The sequence below is a fragment of the Camelus dromedarius genome, chromosome 15 (assembly GCF_036321535.1).
Source record: "Camelus dromedarius isolate mCamDro1 chromosome 15, mCamDro1.pat, whole genome shotgun sequence".
Taxonomy (NCBI): Eukaryota; Metazoa; Chordata; class Mammalia; order Artiodactyla; family Camelidae; genus Camelus; species Camelus dromedarius.
In genome coordinates, this window is record NC_087450.1 from 10006574 (window position 1) to 10032047 (window position 25474).

Sequence of the window (25474 nt, forward strand, 5' to 3'; positions counted from 1 at the left end):
TCCCACCTCTCAGACCTCCCCTTTCAGCCATTATTGTGGGCACATCTTCCCCTCCTGACAACCATCTGTCCTGGCAACCGGAAGCAGGGCTCAACTGCTGGCTCCCTGTGCTCTTGCTTGTATTCAGACCTCTGGCACAAGGTGACACTGGGGTGGCAGCTGAGGCCCAGGACACAATGTCTAAGTGAAGGCATTCTCACAAGGTGGAGGTTAGGGCACAGGCCCAGCTGGCTTCTAAGGACACTATTCCAAGGAAGGGCTGAGTGAAAACAAGGAAGGAAGTACCATGCTGACTGAAAGGCTCAACACAGTGCTAGAAAGCAAACATGGTCCCTACCTTTACATGACATGACTGTACATAACATTCAGAGACACGACTCACAGAAGACAATAAGAAAACACTACAAAAAACCAGCCAAAAAAAACACATTCCAAGTTGTGGGAAACAGGCTATAAATGCCACTGGAGTTCAAAGAAGGAAGCCCTCAGAGTAAACTGACCAGTTTGAGAAGACACTGAAGGAGGCAGAACTTGAACCAAGTCCGAAGGAAAGCAGGATTAATCACCAAAGGACACGAAAGCCCATGGTTATTTGGTGCGACTTGGCTGGATTCTGGATCCAACAGGCACAATGAACGATTCTGGGCATATTCTGTAAGTGTAAGGCCCTGCTTCCAACCCCAAGTAGGCAAAGGTTAACAAACTATTCAACCCTGGAGGAAGGAGTGAAGACTTCTGTGAAGAGGATCAGAGTTCTCTTCCTCTTCTTTCACCTCAAGAAGTAGTTGGAAAACAAAAGTGGGAGGTTCAAACAAGAGTAAGAGGGACCTGATGGTGAGAGAGACTGTGAACTCTCTTTAGGTCCTGGCTCTACTCTGGGTCTTAGGGAAAATGAGTAGAAATTTGGAATGTTTCTTCTGGCTCTTGGGGCTCTCAGTTTCTCAGCTCAGAAGATCTGGGCAGACCAGAAAAGATATCTGGAGCTGGGGCCCAGTCAGTGATCGAGGATGTGAAGCTCTAGCTGGAAGTTGGATGGGGCAGAGGTGGGGTAGGCGGAAGCAAAGGCACCTCAACTCTAACATTTTCAAAGATATAAATAACAAGTACTTGAAGTATTGACAGCATCTTATAGCTCCGAGTTGCACATGGAGTTCATTCTGCCCTCATCTGAGGTAGGCATATTAGGCTGGTCCCATTTTATAGATTTAAAGAAGTCTGGGGTGCTGACTTGCTGGTGAATGAACAGCTGGACCCAGAAGCAAAGTCTTAAATGTTCAACCTGGCACTTCCTTTCAAGAGGAGAATGTTCCAGTGGTCCTGATCCAACAGGCCTTCTCTGTGTCCCAAGCAAAGCTCCTCACAAGAAGAAAGAGCCTTGCCTCTGAAGTTCCACTCTGGGCTCACAGGTTTGAAAGATTCTTGAACAAACCTGTCTCCAAATCCAGGTGGGGTTAACACACTGAAATATGGCAGAGATGGGTAGGAACAATACCAACTGACAGACTGTTTTCTAGGGATCGACACCTGGTCTGGTCCTAAAACTGGTCCCAAAGTCCATGCGAAACAGACCAAAGTTGCAGGATTCACTGAGTCTTCAAGTCAGTAAAGCTTTGCTCTTAGCCGTCTCCATTCCTGTTAATCCCCACATGAAAAATTTCTCCTTCTACTAGGGTAACTGAAACCCAGATGTGATCAACAGTCAAAGGCGACAGGCATTATGACTTTAAATTCTGGGGTGCCAAATGAAAGTTGAAACCCTTGCCTCTCAAGCAACAAATATCCACCATGACACGGGCCCCACTAGGGGATGCTTCTCCCGTGCTGCCTTTTAAGGTATCTGGTACCCAAGAGAGCATTATAAAGGCTTCAGTGGTTTCTTCTTCCTCTGGTGGCATTGAACTAGGAGTACCTGAGAGTAATCATCTGAAAAAACCCAGCCCAAGCCTGGCCCCCAGCAAAGCAGCTTCACCAGGCCCTGCACCTGGCCCAGGGCACTTGGGAGGGCCTGTGCCTCTGAAGCCAACTGGGATACAACCAGAAACTGCTTCTCTCTCCTCACTCAGCCCAGACCAGTAAGCATGGCACTTGTGTGGCCCGGGAGAGTGGAAAGGCGTTCAGCAGCCCAGAAGTCAGTCTCTTCACTGAGCAGTTGTTAGCCTTTCAATATCAGCATCTTTCCTTGGGTTTTGTGGTCTGAGTCCCTTTTATTCACAATATTCCTTTCCTCCTTTCCCTACACCTCTGGCTTCTTTTCTCTCACTGGCCTCCCAGTCTCTCTGCTTCCTTGCGGGCTGGCTTGATACCACGTCTCTTCCACAGAGGTGGGGTGAAGTGAGACACTGAAGCTGGCCTGTGCAAAGTGCCTCTGCTGTGGCTAGACAGGTGTGAGGAGGGCTTCTGCAGACTGATTTCCTGTGCCCGCCCAGCCACTCACTGAGACTTCCTGTGCACAGGTGCAGAGGCAAGACAACGTGGCCATTCGGTACACAGTAGGTGATCAATGTGGTTGCAATCTGTGATACAGTTCACTTTGGCTCAATGAACACTTGCTGAATGTCTATGATGCACAGAGACATGAGAGCTCACAATTCTTACGGATAAATGACTAGTGCAGAGGCTTTCAACCCTGGCTGCACTTGAGACGCCTAGCAGATTGAAAGAAAAACCAAAACCAAAACCAAGCCCAAGCAATGTCTGAGGTCCCATTCCAGAGATAGGGATTTCACTGGGGGGTGGGGGGGGGTGGAGGCCGGGTACCAGCATTTTTTTTAAAAGCTCCCCAGCTATTTTAACGTGTAGCCAGGGGTAAGAGCTTTATGTGGCCATATGTAGAAAGTTTGGAATAAAGGTTACATTTAGATTTTAAGCAATACAAGGCTAATGCAGGTTTCTGAGCAAGAGGAAACATGAGGACGGTTGTAATGGGGGAAAATTCTCCGGACTGTAGTGGGCAAAACAGACTGGGGGTCAAGAAATACTAAAAACAAAGAGACCCAAACAAAGCCTTAGTGCAATAGTTCAAGTAAGAGATAAAAAGGTCCTAAACTAGGCTGTAGCCTTAAGAATGGAAAGAAGGGGTGAGTTTCCTGGAAAGAGCAGGGCCAGGCAACTGTAGGACTTTTAAGGGCAAGACGGAGCAGTGCAGGCTGCAGCAGGGGAAGGAGAGCAGTGACTGGGAAGCACCCTTTGCCTTGCCCGGACCCACCTAGCCCCATGTTCCCACAGACTCCGAAAGTACAGGAGAAAGAACTTCCGATGTCTTTGGAGTTAAGTCCATGAGAAGAACAAGGATACAGAGATCTGGTGCTTTCAGGGGCCAAGTTCACGGGCCACTAACCTAAGCAGTAAAGACTGAACATACTCAGGACAAAAAATTTAAAAACAAAACATTTGCAGATTTTTTTCCCCCAAAGAATTTTGATACAAAAAGAAATCATTCTCCTACCCAGGGCATTTACTCTCTAAACAATATCATTAATTTCCAGGCCACCTTAGAACACTAGGCTCAGCTCATAGAAAAAATACAGAATCAACTGCAGCTTCAGACATCTTCCTGGACGTCACCTAAGTCAGAAAAGAATAGCCAACACAATGAAATTAGTAGAGTGGGGTGGCATGGGAATACAATCCTTTATCTGGAGTGTAACAAAGGTGCCACTATCCTCAGCTGAAAGCTTTTAGGGCACAAGGAGGAAGTGAATGGGATGACCCACTTGAGAAAGCACCAAACAAACAGAGATGACTGCACATCCCTGGAAGACGGCAACGGGCAGAGAGAAAAGACTGAACAATTAAGAGTGAACCGGGACACACCTTCAATGCTGGTACATCTCAAATTCCACTCCCCTCTCACCTTTCTTCAAATAACCAGACCTTTTATTTAACCTGTTTAGACCATGTTGATCCAACATATCATTCTAGAGCACACACACACTATATATATATGTATATGTATATATATATATATAAGTTAATTGTTATTTTATTGTAGAAGAAAAAATATCCTGAAATATTTGTTAAATAACAATAATTCCTGACAAAATCATTCCTCAGGGTTTTCGAGCCTCACCACCTGGTCAGACATAGCGAGCTGTCTGTCTCTCAGCCTGGTAATAAGCTTCATTAATAGTGCCACAAACCACAGAAAAACCCAAAGATTTTCTAAATGGCTTCCGAATTTCTGCATAGATGCCCTTAATTAGTCCAAAGGTAAACAATAAAAAAATAGGCAGAGAGATTAGAAGGATAGCTGAGAGAAAAAAATGTTAACAACTAGTGAATTTATAACAAAGGGTATATGAGTGCTCATTATAGCATTTTTTCAACTTAATTTTTTAGTTACAGGCAGACTGAAAAGTTGCTTCAGCATGATCGTGCTGTTTTCCAGACGTGCCTAAAAAACACATTCGAGTATTTCCTTTCAAACCAGAAATAGAAAATCAGTCCTCCCCCAGGTGATACTCACTTTCTATTCTGCCTAAACAAGCTTCCAGAGGTTTCTGGAAAGGTTAAATTAAGGGGCTACAGTACACTGATACGGTGTTATAGTTCTTGGCAGGTGTTTGACTCAAAAGCTCATCGAAGGTCTGTGATGGTCACTGCTCTGTCCACAACAGTCACATGGCTGCAGCTCTGCAGTAGGGAAAAAGGAAGAGAGGGAAAGTCCTGGAAAGTTCTGAAAAGTCATCTTTGAAAACTCCTTACTTACAATGCTCTCTGGCCAGTGGTTCCCAGGCTGGCAGCTAGACGGCTACTCAAATGGCAGTTATGGCAAAGGGTCTGGGACTTATTACTTCTACCAATCCAGACCTGTAGACTGAATCAATGTAGGCCCAAGTACCTTCATTTGTTTCTCAAATGTATGTATATTCTACAGTCATTCATAAAATATATATTTAAGATAATTGCTGAATTCATTGCAGTTTTTTGGGTAACTATGTCAACCAGATAGTAAAGCACACCCACTGTCACATGGGGAGTGCTCCCTTCTGACAGGCACACGGGGTCTTTATGACTAAAAGCCTGGGCATTTCGGGGGGGGGGGGGTTGTGCAGCCTGTTTCAATATCTTGGTACCTGCACACTTAATACATTCCAAGGCAGACTAACCTATTTGTGAACAGATCTGTCAAAAAGTTCTTTCTCACACTCAGCTGAAAACTGTCATTCCACAAGGTCTGAAGTTTTAGTTCTGAGAGTCACATGAAATACCGTTGATACCTTTTTATAAAACAATTCTTCCAATACTTACAGATTCTCAGATCCCCTCTGGGGTTCTCTCCTAAACAACCCAGTTCCTTCTATGTGACAAGGTTCTAAGTCCCTTTTCCATACTGGTTACTTTTCAGTGAATCCAAAAAAAATAATAATATTCCATGACCAGCATGGAGTGAAGCAATACTATCACATTAGATTCGAGGGGGAAAGTGAAATGTGCTTAATCTTACCACAGTTGTAACTTTATTCACAGAATACCACTTGGGGAAAAAACTTCCTAAGAAAGTCATAAAAATCCCTGTTACCTAAGCAAAATTCCAAAAGCAAATATACTTTACCTATCTTAAATAGCTTTTTTCCTTTGAATTCAGTCTCTTACTGAAGTGCAGGCTTAGCAACTGATGTAGATAAAGACGAAAACGCAACATTTAATAAGCAAGCCACTGAACGTGGTACTTTCTGTGATTCCTTCATTTAACCCTGTCAATAACCCTGTGAAGTAGGTATTATTATTATATCTTCTCCATTTACAGATGAGAAAGCTGCGGTCCAGGAAGGCTAAGTAACTGGATCAGAGACACACAATCCTTAATAAGCAGAGCTAAGACGCAAACCCCTCCCTGTCCCACACTGCTCCCCCTGAACGTCTACTAGGGAGATGTGGAAAAATAAGTGACAAGGCTGATCTTCTACGAGGGTCAGAAAGGGCAACACGCCTCGTCAGCTCTGACTGCCCTCCCTGCTTGCAGCACAGCTCCGATTTCTTCTACGTAGATACCTACACAGAAGAGGGGCGGCTCCTTGCTGTGTGGATGAAAGCCTTTCTGGCGACAGGAAGAAATCTCTTCTAGTCCGTGGTCAGTTAGTCTAAAGAATCCAGTTCTGAAACAAGAAAAAGCAGGTCCAGAATCAAGCAAAAGCATCCCCTCAATCACACACACACAGCACAGGGCACAACTCATTGTGAGACAGCTTCACAAGTGCGCCAGCTCACACGCCTCTTCTCTGGGGAATGCATCAGAGTTAGAGAGCTCATCGCTTCCACCACGCTAATTTGGTTGGAGAATTCATAGTTAAAAAACAGGATTTAGAATAAAAAAGAAGTTAACTTTTGGACGTAGTTTATGGATTTTGGAATTCTCTAATCTGGAATCAATCTCTTGAAATTCCTACTGCTTCAAGTCAAACACTTCAAATTTCGTATGTCCCTTTCTCAGAAAAGCACCTCGGTCATTGCTTTGACACTCGGTAAACCAGTAGAGCAGGCTTATTAGGAATAGAGAGCTTCAGAGGAAGCCTTTGGAAAAAGCCAATCAATATGCCAATCTATATATTTTACGGAGAACAAGGTCTTAAGAATGGAGACCTTTTCCTGAGGCTTTTCCCCCACTATCTCCTTGTAAAACCCTGAAGCGCATCCTGTGTACTTACTCCTGGAACTTGGGGGAACAAACGATGGCTATCGACTCTGGCAGCATCATCTGGTAGGAGCAGTGAGTGTGCAGGTCAACACTAGAGAGGAAGGCAGTCTGTGTGGGATGAGTCTGGGAAGAGAAAAAAAGCCAGAGACCCCTTTAGTGAGAATACACAGCCAAGCCTAGTCCACGAAGGAAAGCAGAGCCAAATAATTCTCAGTAACTTGCCATAATCTCCTTAAATACAAAACCATTAGCAGCTCTGAGGAATAGATCTGAAGTTCCTAGTAAGTAATGAACTTCCTTCCCAGCATTGCAAACAAGTATAGCTTAACATGAGTCTGTGAAGAGACTCAGTTTCTAATTGACCACCAGGACTCATCTGGCTCCTCACAAGCTCTCTCTACACAATGTCCTACTGGGACAGACAGCACATGCTGCCCAGCACTTCAACGTGGTAGACGTCAAGGGCTGCACATGCCACAGTCCGCTGAATGATTCTTCTTCCGGACATACATGTTAAAAGGTCAAGCATGAGTCTGGGGCTCAAAAGGCAAAAAAAGCCAAGGATATGAGAGAAAGACGGTGACTGGGATTTCAGTGGGGAGTTAAATCCACAAAGGACACTGTCTTATTTGGCAAAAGGACTAAGATATTGAAATTTGAGGGAAATCACCATCTAAATTCTTTAAAGTTTATCTTTAGTTTATGTACTTTCTTATATATGTTCTATGTCAAAGATAAAGGTTTTGAAAAAAAGTCAAAACAGAACACATATTTTCACACTAAACCATAAATCAGGCAAACTGTCTCTCAACCTGGCTATTCTTGAAGCCACCATCCCATCTCTTTCCTTTCCTCTAGGGCTAAACTCTTCAAAAAATTAGTGTATACTTCACTATCACGACAACCTCAATCTCCATTACTTCTATTACTTCTTAAACCCTTATAATCTACTCCCACCACTGCCTAAAAACCCCACTAAACTGAGTTCATCAATGATCTCATCAAATCCAACAGGCTCATCCAAGCCTTCATCATTCTGGAGCTCTCCGCAGCGTGGGACATAGTTAACATCCTGAAGTTTCTTCTTAAAATGTTCCTTCTCCTCTGGTTTCGGTACCTTAATGTTAGCCTCACGCTTCTCTTACATCTCTTTGCTTCATGACTGACTATTCCCTGTGCTCCGCTAGGTGGCCTGTCCTTCAAGCTGTCAGGGAATCTCTTCTTGTTCTCTGCTCTCCTCCAGTTCCTAGGCTTCTAAGGTCAGCTCTACACAGAGGTTTCCCAGTTCCCTTTCCCGCCTTGACCTTGTTGCCAAGTTTCAACTGCCTGATAGTTACCCCCACTGTCTGACCAGTATCTTAAATTCAACAGGCTCAGAACTGAAAACACCATTTGTCCCACTTTCAAGTAAGTTCTCCTACTGAAGCCTCTGTTTCTGCTTATGAGATGATCACTGCCTGAAATCTCTAAGTCATCGCCTTTAATCATCATCTTCTCTTACTCACTCCCCACATGCTCTTAAATCCTACATTTATCTCTTCCTTCCCAAATATGCTGCCATCACCCTAGCTCTCATCATTATGAGATGTTATTACCACACTAATCTCTTAAATGATCTCCCTGTCTCAACCTATGCACTAAAAAGCAGAACTATGCTGTCTGCCCACCCCAAACCCTCCAGAACACCGTTCCTAATGTATCATGTTAAAGCTTATCCTCTACTGTTTCCTGATAGGAACCACAAACCCCCGCAAGCTGGACCACTCAATGCTCCACGAACGCAGTCTGCCTAGTCCAATGCTGTACCCTCCATACGGAACTTCCCCTTGGCCCATCTTGTCAGAATTCTAGTAAATCGCCCCAGGTGTCATCCCTGCCTCCTCTGAATTCCACAGTGCTGTCTGCACCTCGTGAGGCACTTGCCTCACGTGAAGAGCTATGACTTGTCTATCTGTCAATCTTCCTTGTGAGACTAACATCATATCTTACTCAAGTTTGTATCCACTGGCAGATAAATACAAGTTTTCTACCCCCATGTACTATAATGGAGGACACACAACAGAAGGCAAATATCTGTGAAAGGACACAGGGGCACGGGACAGCCTCACGGGTCAGTATTTCCCAAATTCTAACAGACAAGTACGTGCAGTCTTCTCAAATCCAGAAATGAGCTGACTTGTTTGAATGTAACCCTGTCACACAACATGAAAAACAACTTGGTCTATGAGAATGAGGGGTTGAAAAGGAATAGAAAGAAAAATTAAGAAGTAATCTTTAGAGTCGGGGAGAGTATAGCTCAAGTGGTAGGGCACTTGCCTAGCATACATGAGGTCCTGGGTTCAATCCCCAGTACCTCCTCTGAAAATAAATAAACAAATCTAATTACCTACCCCCCGCCAAAAAAATTTTTTTTAAAAAAGAAGTAATCTTTAGAGATGGAATTATGGTTTACCTGAATATTACCAGAAGACTGTATAAGATATACAGACACTTGAAAATCACCTATATTGGTGGCCCTTCTGATTTATATAAAGGTACATGCTGCTTTAAGAAAGACCAATGTAAACATCTGAATTAACTTCCTTGGCTCATTTAAAATGTTTTTATTTATATGCCTTTGAGGAACAGCATTCATATATAGTAAGGCGTAACCGCTACAGTCAATGTCCACATATGTTCTAGGCTAGCATCCTATCCTCATTCACGTTCACAGGGAAACTGGGACTTTAGGGAAACAAGTTCACTTTTATTACCTTTTTTTTAAAATTAAAAAGCCCTAAGTAGTTTCCAGAAATCAATACTGGAGTGCAAGCAGTTAAGTATGCTAGAGAAGTCAAGTCTGCATCCAGCAGAGGAAAAAACAGTCAGCTAAATAATCTAGCTACAACTCACTTGGCTCCAAGAGAAAAGCAAGCAGTGTGTTTATAACATCATGCGAGAAGAGGAGACGACCCCTCGGAGAGCCCGGAATTGCTTACATGAATCCAGCCCAGTGTGATGAGACCCTGCTGATCCTGTATGAGGAAAAGTTCCTCTTCGTTCTCCGTGTTGCAGTAATCGGACCCAGCACTTTGCTTGGGGATGAGAACGTGGGTAATGGTAAACTCATTCCTCATCTGTCAAATGAGAAAACAGCTCGTCACAGTCCCCTGGTGTTTAGGCAGCCCCGATCTGTCAGCATCTATACAAGGGAAAGCCCCTCCCCCGGTGTGCGTCTTCTTGGGAGGTGAGTCCTTCAAGTCAGCGGTTCACACTCCTGGCTGCCCACGCGCATTGCCTGGGGCGCTTGGCAAAGCCACAGATGCTCACAGCCCTGTGGGAATTTCCTGCTGCAGCCAAACAGGTCTACTCGTGGTTCTTGAGAAGCTCCGGGTACAGCACCATTTCTCTTCCTTTGTTATGTCTAAAGTAGTTTCCTTTTACTGTTTCTCTAAGCCCTTCCCAACCTTTAAGGTTCAGTTTAAGTCTATTCCACTTTATTCACTAATTTATTCAGCAGTTTAAATGGGTTCTTTAAGCAACTCCATGTAATGATCCTTCCTTCCTCATAATTTCTAGTGTTTGGTTTGGTTTTGTTTTTAGTAAGTCAGCATGCTGCTTAGCTCTTGGTGTGCATCTCCCATCCCTCCAAAGTGCTCGGGTACTTTCTGTGCACACGTGCTATGTGCCTTACATAGTTCACGTTCCCAGGTCCTATCATAAAGCCGATGCTCAAAAACTGATAGACAGGATCTTCCTACCAAGTTTAAAATTAGGCATTTCCTAATACTAATATTAAAATCATCATTCCAATTCAAGGGACTCTGAAAATCAATCAAATACAGGGTCACCAAATTCAAGGTGTCATTGCACTATGCTGTCCATGGCGCTTTTGGCAGAGGGATAGGCACAAAGGGTAACGGATCCTGGATATCTTCTCTGAGCATCACAGGCCGAGAGGGAAGAAACAGTGTCAGCTCAGGAAAGCTTTTTTTTTTTTTTTTTTTTACCAGTTTTCCACAGAGAATTCCACAGGTCTCTACTCCCCGGGCAGTGTTGGCACTGGCCAGCTGGAGAAACTGGGGGCAGAGCTTCCCAGGTACCACCACGTGGCGCAGTCCATCGATTGTGGGGGCTGTGATGGAGAAAGAAGGAAAGTCTGAGCCCTGGGGCAGAGCCTCCCCAAGCAGACCTCCGAGCAATGCCAGATCACTGGGGTCCCCTCAACTGTAGGAAGTAAATGGTAAAAAAAGGGGGGCTGCAAAGTCTCTCCAACCTCTGGCCACAGCCATTGGGAGCACGCTATTTCAAGAACAGAAAAGAGGCTTTAATCATTCAAGTTAAGACAAGGGTAAACTACCACTTAAAAGAAGTTTCTGAGCTGTTCAGGAATAACAGTGAGAGACAATCCTGCCGAGTACATGGGGAGAACCTGAAGGCCAGGCTTCAGAGTCCCGCACCCCTCGCCCACTCTTACACACTGCCCTTTCAGGTGGATCTTCTGTAAAGCTGAATTCCTTAAATGACTACTTGAAAGACAATTCCTAACAAAAAGATTTATTCTAATAACCAAGGCATACTCATCATTTTTCTCAGATAGCCGTTCACTGGTGAGAGGAGGAAAGACTCAACAGCCTTTTTATGGCTAGACTGAATTATCCCTGACTACACACAATATTTACCTTGAGTAAGCTCCTTTAGGATTAGGAATGTTTGCAGGGCAAGCACAAGTCAGTAGCTCTCTTTTATCTTTTAAAAGGCAGTTGTTGAATTACAAAGTAGTACTATAAATGTCAAATTTCCTTTACAGAAAGTCAACAGTGGTCTCTAGTTCACTGGACATTTCAAATCGCTGTATAACCCTTAAGAGCTGAGGGTCTGACTTTCAAGGATATTATTAGCTCTTCGGAAAATCGACCTGGCCCAGGTAAGTTATATGGCTTAAGCAAAGGCCACTATATGATACAGCTGTGATAGAACACAGCATGGTAATACTGATCGATGGATTTCTGTGACCAGAGCCTAATAAATGGGTCACGGAGGTAATTTTAGGCTGAATCCCCGAGAATGACACTCTGCTTGGCTGAAGCTGAGATGGAAGAGGACGTGAACAAATGGACTCACTACCTGCTGAGTTGCTCAGCGCTCCGGGTTTCAAGGACCTGTCCACTACCGGTGGCTTGGCAGGCCTTACAGTTGTATTACAGTCCGAAGGCTGTGTGGATATGACAGGCGCCGTGGGGAGGACATCGAGGGGGGGCTTCTCCAAGTCAGGTATCAGTGGGCCACCCAGGCCAGGGTCCACCTTGCCAAACTCCTGTACAATTTTCAGTCGTTCTTTCTCGAGCTCCTGGTTCCGGATCATCTCCTCAAAGGCATGGAACTGTTCCTGCTCCAACTGCTGCTGCTTCTGCTGTGCAACCCTCTGTTTTTCCTTCTCCAGCTCTTGCTGGATGGCTACGTTCCGGGCGAAGTCTTCCGCTTCCCTCTTCTACGAAGACGGAACAGGAGTTAGGCTAACACTTCACACTCAGGGGATTTCACACCTTAGGAGGACGAGGCTTTCCAGCAGGGAGATCTCCCCAAATGCACTTCTGCTGTAGCCTGATTTCCTGACACACAATTCATGCTTCCCTCAGCACCTCTACACCCACTCCTGCCTTTCTGAGAGTCACGGTAAACCTATTCTTCAAGGACAGTTAAAATCCCCATCCTCTCAAGACACTTTCCAATGGCTCTAACTAATGCATTTTCTTCTCTACCAAAATCCCAATGCAACTTACTGTCTGCACCTCATAATCTGTGCCACACAATTTCATTCTCTAAGTGCGCCGCCTTGTATACATTCTGTTTCCCAAGTAAGGCTGTGAAATAGAACCAAATCCCAGCTTACACCTGCTCTGGTGGGGGTCTCTATTCAATTTTAATCCAAAATGAAGCCTCTGAAATTTTTCTGGTGGTCGGTACAATATAGAGTAGCATTTTAACAAGAAATATCAAGAACAATCTGTTTCATGAAGGTTTTCACTCGTTCAGTACCTTAGAAACACACTGCTGTGTACCTCCCTACCGGGGTTCAGCATCAGAGTCCAGAAGAGAGCTAACACAGTGCCACAAAATACTGTGGGAGTGTGTGCAGTGTGTATTCTCATCTGCCACAGGCCACTGACACTGCCTTGGGAGTTTTTCCATGTGCTTTAACTGAGTCTTACAAACAAGAATCACTTGAAAATAGCTTGGAAAAACACCCCAATTATAATAAACAGGTATAACCTGTTTCAAATATAACCAAATGTGAATCAAATCTCCCCAAATTCGCTGATCTAAAACCCCTCTGTTTTAGTGACGGTTTTCATTGTTCTTAGGTTCTCATTCTAGACACAGCAGACAAGCAATAGATTTTTTGTCCCTCAAGTCATCTTCTTGGACAAGCAGGCTAAATCTGTACCAAAATCCTCAGCTTAAACACCTTTTTTGAGTTTCTGGCCTTTGTCCAAAAAAAATAAAACATTACATTAAAATCAAAGTATCTACTGAAATGTCATATCAGAATCCTAGGGCACACAGCCTAAGAAACCAAAATAATTTCCTTTTTTCTTTTGCTGTTACATACTCACTTTTTCTTCATTATATTCTGCATATTCTTTGGTATATCGTTTTAACAGTTCTGCCTTCAGCTCTTCTGCTTTGGGAAATGCAATCTCCTTTAATTTCTGAGACACGAAATCAAAAACTGAGAGTTAGAATAATTCCCAGCTAATTAAGTAGAGAAGTAAAAAGACTTAAGTCAACTTGACAATGGTAACAATGTTCCTAAAAACATTTAAATAATTTAAATTTAAATTAAAGTTAATTTAAAATACCCCCTATACCATACCTGATACTTCATGAATGATCTAATGAAATGGCCTTATGTCCTATTTGCAGGTGTTGATGCTCAGATGCAGACACGGCTGCTACTTGTACCTTGCAGTTAGTCTGTGCCGCCATGAAGCTTTTAGATGGGCATCAGTGAGTGTGAAGACTCACCTTTACTGTGTCTTTCTTTTCAGGGATGACAGCCGATTTGTAATCTCGATGCTTTGGTAGTTTCTCAATAAAGAGCCTAAGGGAACAGATCAGAATGATTGTGATGCAAAGAAAATGTCCAAATGTCCAAAAGACTCCAAAACAATGCAGCTCGCTGATCCCACTGCGACTACATGATGGGTTTGCAGACATGCATGGCTGACAGGCACACCCTGACAGCCCACGTTCCCCACCCATCTCCAGCCCTGTAAGGACCAGCAGAGTGTTTTCCTCTTCTCCCAAATCAGGTGTGCCGCAGCAAATACTAGACTCCTACTACAAAAAAGTTGGGGGGAAAAGCCTATCCTGTGCCCAAAAATAGACCTCTGAAGAAGATTCTTTTCTTGTTGGGACAGTGACAGGCTTCCAAAGGAAAAGGTTTCTGTCACAAATCATTCTTCAGAGAATGGTTTGGCAGCCAAGGGCAGGAGGCTAAGAGAAAAACCATGTTATTTTACTAGTCTTAGCTCTGTGTGACTTTTAATGTTGGCTTTTTTCTTTAGAATTCATGTTATTTCCAAGAAGAATACTCCCTGCATCAGACTAAGCACTGAGATGCTTAGATAGTACATGTGCTGTATGTGTGTAACATGTGCGTGTTACATGTGTGATTGCATCATCATCTCTCAGGAAAAATGCTGAGAGAAACACGGCGCTAGATTTTCTCTTTCAGTTCTTGTCCTTGGCTGGAAAGCTCAGTGGGAAAAATAAACTGAATCAATTCATAGACCTCTAACATTTATGATGTCTATTTGGGGACAGTGAAAACAAGCAGAGAGTCAGTAACTTGTCATAGCCAAAAGTGGCGAGTTCAGAATTTCAATGCCAGCAGGCCAGCTCCAGTGTCTACTCCCAGCCACTAGATCATACTGCCTCCTCATGGCTCCTGGGATGTCCAGAACTGTTGGAGGGGTTCTGAACAAAAATGTCTTTTAATTGAATTAAGTTGTAACAAACACAAACTGAGACCCAAAACAAATAAATTAAGGGTATCTTGTTCATAGCCATGAAATACTATAATATAGTTGGGATTAAGTGACTCTCTCCTACCTTCTGCCCATGGGCAGGAGTAAATGAAGGGGGAAACCTCGGTAAAGGGAAAGAAGAAGATCCCCACCAAAGCAGACCCCTCAACAGATATGCTGTCCTCCTTCAGTTCTGTATTAGTCACGTGAAAATTTCATTTCAATCCAATTTGACAAGACCTCTTAGGCAGGGATGAATTCCAAGCTAATTCTAAAAAAATCTTCCTTTGGGTTCATGAAAAATGTTAAAAGTTTCCTTGAAGCCCATACTTGAAACAAACACAGATTCATTTTCAACCATAAAGACCTGAAGAGGATAGTAAGATAAATAAGACAAAGGTCTTGTGTTCAAGAGATCTGTAATTCAGGGACTGTGAAGACCAAGGCACGTGTTCACTACCTTCAACAGGCTGAGTGTTCTCAACTAATACTGCCATGCCATTTAAACACCATGCTTTATTTTCACTTACGCTCTCAGCCTGAAGAACTTTAAAGTTCCCGAGGGCCAGAGATTTGTATGTCTCATGCTTCTTTGCTTATTCCTCTAAAGCCAGCACACTGCCTTGTATGAAGAGGCACTAAATACATAGCTGATGAACAAAACTGTCCTAAAAAATTTGGATGAGCTGAGTGAAAAAACAAAGTGTAAAAAAGTATAATAATATATAACTTATGTGTAAGAAAGGGGAAAATTACATACAGGCGTATTTTGGAGATATTGCAGGTTTGGTTGCAGACCACTGCAATCATGCAAATGTTGCTATAAAGTGAGTCACAGAAATTTTTTGGTTTCCCAGTGCTTATAAAGGTATGCTTACACTATACTGTAGTCTATTTAGTGTGCAACAGCAGTATGTCTAAAAAAGAGCATACTTTAATTAAAATACTTTATTGCTGAAAAATGCTAACCATCATCTGACAATGCAAGGTTGCCACAAATCTTCAATTTGTAAAAAACGCAGCACCTGCAAAGTGCAATAAAATGAAGTATGCCTGTATGTTTGTATACGTATTTATTTATTTTGCTTATAAATATATAAAGTAATGCAGGAAGTATATACAGAAACTAATAAAAGTAGAGGGCAGGGGAAATAGAGCAGATAATACAAGACTGAAAAGTGAAACTTTTCGCCAAATATACCTTTTTTCTGTTATTCTGATTTTGAACCATGTAATGAAAACTAGTTTACAAGCAAAGATAAAACTCCCAGACCTCAGCATGAATACCTTTCTCTTATTTCAGTAACTGCAGTCAATTTTCTGAATGGGGACATATGGGCAGAAGGGTCTCCTGAAAACAGAATGGGCAACATAACCCATTGCCTGTACTGGAGGCAAAAGGGCTTCGTGTTAGGACAGAAAGCTGTGGAGCCACTCTGTTTAGGTTCAAATCCTGACTTTAACCACTTACCAGCTGTGTGACCTCTGGCACCATCCTTCAGTTTCTTTATATATATATAAAAATTATAAATATGGAGACAAACTAAGACTACCTGAAAGGGTTGCTAAGACACTAAAAATTTTAAAAAACAAATAAATAAAGTGCTGAGCACAGTGCCTACCACATAGCCAATATCTACTATACGTTTATGTGATTGTTTTTACCAATAAACAAAAACATAAGCAGGAAGAAGAGGTGAAGATGTTAACAGTAGGGTTAGAAATTTTCTAAGCAGAGACTAGCTGTGGCCCAGATGTATACTGTTCTCTGGGTTATATCTGGTTGCAGCCTAGAGAGAGGAAATATACCAAAGCAAACAAAGGTGCGTTGGCAAAAACACAAGCAAAACAACCTAACAGAACAACAGAAAAAGGGAGATACACAGAAAAGTAAATACAAAAGGTAAGTAACTATTTAAAATGGTACTCAACTTTACTTATAAATGAAGGAAATTCAAAATAGGATGAGATACCATTTTCATCTGTCAGACTGGCAAAGACCTAAAAGTTGATTACAACCAGTGTAGGCAAGGGCAGGGAGAAATAGGTGTCCTTACACACTCTTAGCAGGACTATAATTTGATAACACCTTTCTTCTTAGGGGAGGCAGGGGAGTGGGAGACGAGCATTTAAAATTTTAAATGTCTACACCCTTTAAACTCACAATGCTACCTCTGTGAGTATAGTCTACACAATAACACAAAATATATGTATGACTATTCAATACAGAATTGTTTGCAAAAGTAGGGAAACCTGAAAACCTAAATGTCTATCAATAGGGGATTATTTAATAAATTATGGTGTACCCAAATGTGGAAAAACAACATAATCACTCACTCATTCATTCGACAAATATTTATTGAGCATCTACTACGTGGCCAGACATTACTGTGGAGATTTGGCAGTGAATGACTCAGTCACAGGTTCCTTCCCATCAGAGTGTACATTACAGTGGAGGAACAGACAATAAACAGAAGAAAAAGTATACAGATAATCAATGCTAGGAAAAAGTCATTAATAGAGAAGGAGACAGGAAGGGACAGGGGAGGAACTGACATTTTAGATAGGGCAGCTAAGAAAGGCATCACTGAAAAGGTGGCATTTAAGTAAGGACTGGAAGAGTGAGCCATGAAGAAGTCTGGAATAAGACTGTTCATGGCAGAGGAAAGATCCCTAAGGCAGAATGAGATGGATCAGCATGTCCTGATATCAGAAGATACAACTGTTAAGAAAGCAAGTCACAGAAAAGAATGTATTATACGATCTCAATCATGCTTTAAGAAAAAAAGATAAACACATGGGCTCACGTGCTTGCACAGGCATAAACACTTTCTTAATAAACACACAAACACAGAAGAAACGTAACGGTGATTACCTCTGGTGAATGGGAATTTTTTCACTTTAATATTTTCCTTGCTGTACGGTTTGAAAAACATTTTAAATCATGAACAGACATTAATTTTACATGAAAATAACTACTTCAAAAAGTCAAGCAGAAATTCTGTAACATGGATGTATTAAGGACTCTAATTTCTTCCAATCTTAAAAGTTAGTTAGCTGAGTAAGCGTGATCACAGATGAAAACCCTCTGAGGTCCATAACCCCCAACCTGGTGGTCAGCATTTTTTATGCAGGTGACAGACCACTTCCAGAAAGCAGGTTTGTAATGCGGGAGGCTCACAGCAGACAGGAGTTGCCTAAGTCCTCTGTAACTCTCCTCTCTGTGGCCTAGTCAATGACCATAAAAAGCTGTGAAAGAATCCACTGCCTGGATTATTGTCTGTGCTCACCATGAAAATATGTACTGATTTAATATGCTGAGGCTCCTTCTTCTCTGGTGGGGTCTGCAAAAGGCAAAGCATTCCTAGAGCAGGGAAAGTCTCTGCGGGGGGAAATGTGCTTGAGATCATTAGGACACCTCAACTACTTGAGGGAAAAGAACAAACATGCCTTTTAAGCTCCTGAATTAAAGTACCCACAAAAGGTCTAGCACAGTGACTCAGTCGTGGGGGGAGGCAGAGGAGTGGTGAGGCAGAGGCCTACCCCTCTCCTTCCTCTCTCCTTAGTCATAATCATTACCAAAGTGAGCTGTTCTTACTGACGGCAATAAACCAAGGAAAATGTGGTAGAAAAACAGACCAAGAATACTGAGCTAGAACTTTTTTTGTACCTCCCAGGCCTTGTCAGTTCACAGAATCAAAATTAGGGTCTTGAAGATATCTGTGAGAAAAATGAAGGTAGCTACATTTATTGATTCAGGGCGAGCCAATCCAACAAAGTCCCAGAGTAAACCCCAGATCTGACGAATTAAGTGAACGTGCTGCTACCTTCTGCCCTCCTCTCACTCGACTCTCCTCTGTGCCAGGCTCATCACGTTTAACGGTCCTGTGGGCAGAGCAGCTCACACAGGGGCAGACTCCCTGCACAGGTCTTGTTAACACTGATATGCAGATCACTCAAAGAAATACCATGTCACCGAAAAATATCAGTGCCTTAAGTTTCTGTGTAGTCTTAATCCTACTACCCTCTTGCCTATTTAGGGGTTTACTTCTACACTGATCACTCTCTTTTCTGTACCATCAGCCTCTCCTTCTCCACAGTATCCCTTCCATCAGCAGAAAAAAAAATATGCTCTAGAATCTCCCACCTTAAAATACACATACACACACATTCATGTACTTCCTGCCCGCCTTCAATTACTTTCTCAGGTTTCCACTTTACTTCCTATTCAAACTTCTCCAAAGAGTTTTCTCTGTCAGGGCTTGGCACACTATGGCTCGGAGGTCAAATCCAGCTTGCCATCTGTTTTTGTAAATAAAGTTTTACAGGAACATAGCCACACCCATTCATTCATGTATTATCTATGTCCTGCTTTCACACTACAGAGTGGAGGTTGCAACAGAGATTAAACTGCCTGCAAAGCCAAAAATATTTACTATCTGGCCCTTTTACAGAAAAAGTTTGCCCATCTCTGGACTACACTCAGGGTCTCTACTTTCTTATTGTCTGTTCACATTTCAATCCACCCCAATCTAGTGTCTCTTTAATCTTCCAGTGAAATTGCTTACCAAGATTACCGATCACATCATGACATCAAACCAAATCCTCACCCAGCTGACACAGTTGGCCACTGTCCTGAAAATACTGACCTCTTTTGGTTCCCATGACACCATTCTCTCCTGGACCTCCTCCTGCTTCCCGAATCTCCCTTCAAAGTCCCCTCTACTGGCCCTTCCCTCCACTAAGCAACCCTGGGGCTCCATCCTAGGCTCCCTTTCTTCTCATGCTAGTCTCATTAGCAAGGTTTCTTGATCTTATTGTCCTGGATCCTTCTGGCATCTGATGAAGCCTCTGGACCCTTCTCAGAATAATTTTTTAAAGATATAAAATATGAAGGCATACAAAAAACCCCAAATCTACTGTAACAGTTTTCAAAATATTAAAAATTATAATACATGCTTATTTATGTATTTTAAACACATTAAAAAACAGGATCTAGTTGTAGGTTTAATAATTGTGTACTGTAATTCTCAAGTGGTGATAAGAATAAATGCTTTTTTGAGATACAGCAACAATTATAATGTAATATGAAAATACCTTGATTTCTATTGGTGACAAAATTATAAATATTAATACTACTGTGGTTTGAGGCTTACATTCAAAATTGAAGGAAATGCTAAATTTCAGTGAGAGATTAGTAAAAACAAGAAAAGTTTTTCCCAATCAAGTTCTCGGACCCTGAATTCTACCAGTGAATGAATCCCTGTGGGGTTCCCGGACTCCAGATTAAGAATCTCAGCACTAGAAGGTCTCAGCAGTTCTCATGGCTTCAGAATCAACTACCCGTTCAGGACTCCTGGGCTTGTATCTCCAACCCAGACCTCTCCTGAGCTCAGACTGCTACATCCAACCTCCTACTGCTCATCTCTACTTGGATATCTCACAGATACCTTAAGCTTAATACCTTAACACTTCAAAAAACCCGGCCTCACCTCTAGAATCTCCCCAATACCCAACCCCTTTTGGACACCACGCCTCTCCATCTCAATAAATGGACCAACATCCTAAGTTACTCAAAGCAGTAACTGAGGTCAACCTTGATACCATCTTCTTTCCCAAATTACCAGGACGTTCCATGGACTCTATCTGCTCCCTTCCAGGCCACCATGCGCCTTCAAGCCACCAGTCTCTCTCTTGAACTGCTGTTAGGAGTTGCCTAACTAATCTCCCTGCCTTCTTTTAACACTCCCTCCACCATTTACCACCTAGCAGCCAAAATGTGTATTTTTAAAATATAAGTAAGGTTAGGTCACAACCTCACTTAAAACTTCTCAGTGGCTTTCTACTGCTTTCAAGATAAAATGTAAAGTCCCTACCATGGTCTGTAAGATCCTGCAGGATTCAGCCACGCCTGCCTCCCCAACTTCCTCTGTAGCCCTTGTCCCTCTTCACCTGCTGTACTCCAAACACAATGACCAGACCACACTAAGGTCTTTCCTACCTAAGAGCTTCCAAATACATAGTTGCATCTATTCTAAATGGTCTGCTTTAGGCTCTTGGAATGACCAGCTCTATAGCACCCTTCAAGTTTCAGTGTAAATCTTACTTTCTCAGATAGCTCTTATTCTATTTAATTTCCCTATTTCCCTGTTTTGGGGACTGTGTATTTATTTCTTTACTTGTGACTGTCTTCTCCCATAACCATAATAAGGGGCTATTTTACTTATTATTTGTACAGTGTCAAGCAGTTAGTAGGTATATACAATATGTATTTGCTGAATGAATTTGGGTCCACACCCTCAAAGCACTTTCTACGTGGGGCAAGAAGACCCAGAAAATACCTGGTAGAATGATTCCATGATTCTACTGAACTTCCTCAACTACCATTCCCTGAAGGAATTGTGCCTCTCATTCTGGGAGAGTTACGAGATTACTGGAAATATTTAAGAAAGCTACTTCTGCCAGCAGCAGAGTACATGGAGAGAAGGACAGTAGCCAAAGAAACTCTTCAGGAAAATTAATTCGGTGCCCACTGTGCCTAGGAATGAAAAACTCGTAACAGCAAAGAGAGGCAGAAATGTAATTATAATTGTATAAAACTTTATCAACATTGAGGCCACATAACAAGGCATAATGACATGGATGGACTGTAAGATCTTGGAGGAAACAGGCACTACTTCTAAATGTTAAAAAAAAAAAAAAAAGACAACAGCAGTCCCTTTTACAACACGAATTCTAGGAAACCCACTCTTCACCTATGTTTTTTTTAGAGCACTGGTCTCAGCTGGGGCAGTTTTCTCTCTCAGGAAGCATTAGGGGATGTCTGGAGACATTTCTGGCTGTAACAACTTTCGGGGAAGGGGCTCTACTGGCATCTAGCAGGTAGAGACCAGAGATGCTGTTAAACACCCTATGGTGCACAGGACACTCCCTGCAACAAAGAATTATTCAGCCCAACATGTCAATAACACCAAAGCTGACAAACCGTGCTTTAGAGTAGTATGTGATCAAAACCTTCACATGATGTAACTGATAGGCATACATCACCTCCAGAAGAACAGAGAAGAAACGAATCAGAGTGACTGTCTCTGGGGAGGGGAACTGAGGGTTTGGGGGGAAAGAGGAGTGGTAGCGAGATTTATTTTTAAATATATATACTTTTTTGCACCTTCTGAATTCTGTATGACACATGCATGTTACCTATTCAAAAAACAATAAAAAATAACCAAAAAGTAGTGTGGCTCAAGACCATGATCTCAAAAGACCACCTTCAATTCATGAAACATTACCAAAAAGAAAAAGAAAAAAAAACCAAAAACCTAAAACAAGTGCTCTGTCGTAGAATGAATCCTGAATTAAGAGTTAGAAAATCTGGGTTTTGTCTCTCTGAACAATGGAACCAAGCCTACCACTAAACCTGAAGCCAATTTCCTCACATGTAGCATGCGAGGACGATGTGCCTTACTTAATGTACACAGAACTGTGACGCTCAAATAAAATACTCTATGAAGTATTAAGAGCCATACAAATACAATGTGATTATTATTATTATTTTAGGGTCTTGGTATTATGAAAGAATATGACTAGAAGTTATAAATGAGACCCTTTAACTAATTCCCTTCCTGAATTTGACACCATTTAATTATCACTGGGGTTTTTAGGAACTGTTCCCTGTTAACTGAACTGAAAATTTCAATTTTTGCTGCCTATCCTAAGGGGCTAAGCAACTCAAAAAAAAGGTTTTATGGTGAGCTACACAAACTGTAGGTGGTCAATACTTATTTGATGATTTGCATGATTATGATTAAGGTTAAGAAGAAAACGCTTTTTCCTGAATCACTCAGTTTGCTACAAAATAAGCAGAGGTGAGGGATTTTGGCTCTGCTAAACCTCAACAATAATCCTAAGATTGGCTGCCTAAATAGAGAAAGGACAGGAAAAACACACATCAACACAAAACATGCATAGTTTAAACACCAACTTTCTTGCCTAACAGCTGGGCCATGTGGGACAGGCCAAAGAGCTAGGTCTCTTACTCATGAAATGACTGAGTCATGAAAACAACACTTTCAATACTCATGTCTTTGAATGTCAAGGACAGCTAACGTGTAGGAGCTGCCAGCAACAATGATTAATGATGATGATGTTGTAAAGTTCTCTAGTTTTAGCAATTCTGAGCAGAAATAAATGAGCACAAGAACAGAATGAGTGAGGCATCAGTCACCGGAAAAACAGAGGAAACTGGGAGTGTCTTACGTGATATACTTGTTATAGAGGATGAAGGCATGTTCAATGTTGCCTTCCTCACAGTAAATGGACGCCATTCGGATAATCTCGACTCCAGAGCGGAAGTACCGTCGGGGTGGAATGTCTTCATTTACCTCCACTGCACTACCTATCTGGGAGAGAGCCCTCACCCGGTCTTCGGGTGGGAGGCTCACATCTCCATGGTCAGACATCAGGACCAAGAAGTTCTGAAACAGAAAAAACAGATGGCATCAACACCAAAGCCCCATCATCCCAGCACAGCCTAGTACAGTGTTTATCCCACAAACCTCTACCTTACGAAGAAATTAAGAGAATACCATGTGTTGTGGCTCATATTAAGTAAGATTTCTTTCCCTTGAGAAGCCTGAGCCCCTCAAGGAAGCCCGTATCACAATCATAAAAGGCTTGGCACACACGCAAAAACCCATAATCCCTGTGCCATAATTCGGTGGTACAAAGAGTGTAACTATGAGCCACAAGGGGTTCAGCTCTACCCTTTGTGTTAATCACTCCCTGTCATTAGGTGGCCCTGCCCTGGGCATCATAAAAAGAGGGACAGTATCTTATATTTTTTTCACTACTTCTCCTCCCAGCTACCAACTTCCATCCACCTCAGTACCTGACAGAGTATATGCAATGAACTTTCATGATGATTGTTAAATGACTTCAAGTTTCATCATGTTAATTTAATCTGAGAGTAACTGACGTTTCTCTGTATTTTCTCACACTTGAGCACAAGGTTAGTTGGGGAACTGATGTGGGAATGAATGCTCATAAACCTAACTCTGCTCAAGAAACCACTCTTCTAGTCAATCTACAACATCATTCATCATTTCAGGGCAAGGAATTCAGAGCTAGAAAACATTTACTGAAATTTATCTTCAAAGACTAAGCACTCTTTGAATAACAAAAGGACACAAAGGTAACTTGAAATGCAAAAAACAAACCAACAAAAAACCTGGGAGTTTCCCTCCCCCCTCCCCGAGTCTCAGTAATTCTACAATCTTTCTTGATATTGTTGCTGTTAGAATCAGATTCCAACTTTTAATCAGGTATCACTCTACATCATTTCCAAAAAGAATCCGAGTATTTAAGGGAGGAGGGTATAGCTCAGTGGTAGCGTGCATGCTAAGCATGCACTAGGTCCTAGGTTCAATCCCCAGTACCTCCATTAAAAAAATAAATAAACAAACCTAATAACTACCTACCCCCCACAAAAAAAAATTTTTTTTTTTAAATCTGGGTATTTGATTACATTACACTGAATTACAGCACACCCTAACCAGCATGCTGTAGAAAACACAAGCTGTCGTAGATTTTGGAATTCAAGGCCCTGTGTCAGCTGGCCCCGTTTTGTCCTTCCAATCTTAAAACCTTACTAGTTCCCCGCTGAGATGTTTTTCTTCAGTCAGGATTGTTACCTGCCCAGAAATCCTCACATTTCAGTTTCATTGTCTACCCGCTGTTTTTGCTTTCCATTCCAACTCCTCCCTCAGAGATGGTCTTCTCTGGGCCAATTCCATCTCTAGGTCACACTTCCCTCCACCAAGTGTCTTCTCAAACACCCCCACTAGAGTGCAAAAGCTCTGAGGACTACCAGAGATGTAACGACACTTCATCTCCTGCAGGAGCCTTTTCAGGGACTCAGAAAGCGGCTAGCATATCTAAAACCTCCCTAAGTTGCTTATTTAGTAAACTGAGGGCAGAGCCCATCAAAGCTAACTGAAGCATACATAGAAAGCTTGTTGTTGCTTCTCAGTACCTCCCGGGAGATGATGATCTTTTGGTCGAGAATGCAACCCCCTCCCGAGGCCAGCAAGCGATGCCCGGGACTACAGGGCTGAGCAACACTCCAGAGAGGGGAGGCAGCATCCGCAAAAAAGGGGAGAAGGTGGGAAAGATGAGGCGAAAGGAAGTAGCAGCAATAAGCGAAAGGGGCGTATACAGCGGAGAGGGATCTCTGGGAAACTGCGTGAGGCCCCCTTATCAAAGGCACGCAAAGCCCAAGTTGTTAACACCGGGCAAAATTATCGAAGGTTTTCGGGTCTTTTGCGTGAGGTAGTTGGGGCCGCGCCGGCCCGGCTGGGGACGGGAGCCGGCAGGGGCCTCGCGCGCGGCGAGCCGGGCAGGAGGCGCGGGAAGGAGAAGGCCGCAGGCCCCACACTCACGGCGGCCGCTCGCCGTCACAGTCCGACCACCCTCAGCGTCCCCGGCGCCACCACACTCCTGGGACCCTTTCCCACCTGTCCCCGCGGACGACACCCGGAGCTTCCGGAAACGTCACGTCCGGCGCCCGCCCCGCCCCCTCCCTCTAATAGTAAAGAACTGAGGACCCCTGGCGGCGGCTGGTGGGCGGGGCTAGAGCTGCCACCTGCTGTGGGTGGGTGGGAACCACCAATGAGGAGCGAGCTGGGCGCGGCCATTTTGGTAAAGGAAGATCATCGAGAAAGAAGTGGGAAGCAGGTGGGCAGAGGATCCGATGTCCAAGCTAACTTGTTTTTAGATTAGTACAGACACAGTAAACGGATCAGGACATTCCTTCCATGCGAAAGTCTAC

At 42.9% G+C, this 25474-nt stretch overlaps 1 protein-coding gene across 3 annotated transcripts; it reads right to left on the reverse strand.

Annotated features, from left to right (window-relative positions):
* Nucleotides 1-3960: 3960 nt before the first annotated feature.
* STAMBP (STAM binding protein) lies at nucleotides 3961-25206 on the reverse strand. 3 transcript variants are annotated; one of them, XM_031467308.2, is made up of 10 exons: nucleotides 25161-25206; nucleotides 22906-23123; nucleotides 13646-13721; nucleotides 13234-13329; nucleotides 11744-12107; nucleotides 10627-10751; nucleotides 9616-9753; nucleotides 6648-6760; nucleotides 5999-6098; nucleotides 3961-4632 (listed from the first exon to the last, which is right to left on the reverse strand). In XM_031467308.2, the coding sequence occupies exons 2-10, from the start codon at nucleotides 23106-23108 to the stop codon at nucleotides 4576-4578; spliced, it is 1272 nt and encodes a 423-aa protein (XP_031323168.1). In that variant the 5' UTR covers nucleotides 23109-23123; nucleotides 25161-25206; the 3' UTR covers nucleotides 3961-4575. The 3 variants fall into 3 exon arrangements, with proteins under 3 accessions (XP_031323168.1, XP_031323167.1, XP_031323169.1); XM_031467307.2 differs by having other exon boundaries at nucleotides 25086-25183; XM_031467309.2 differs by lacking the exon at nucleotides 25161-25206 and adding an exon at nucleotides 24680-24996.
* Between the last annotated feature and the right edge of the window lie 268 nt (nucleotides 25207-25474).

Bases quoted from the DNA above. Each gene is read 5' to 3' on its own strand.
- STAMBP (XM_031467308.2), bottom strand. From the start codon at position 23,108: ATGTCTGACCATGGAGATGTGAGCCTCCCACCCGAAGACCGGGTGAGG. The intron at 13,330-13,645 runs GTGAGTCTTCAC...TTCGTGTCTCAG, and splicing joins AAAAGAAAGACACAGTAAAG to AAATTAAAGGAGATTGCATT. The intron at 9,754-10,626 runs GTAAAAAAAAAA...CTCATTTGACAG, and splicing joins GAATTCTCTGTGGAAAACTG to ATGAGGAATGAGTTTACCAT.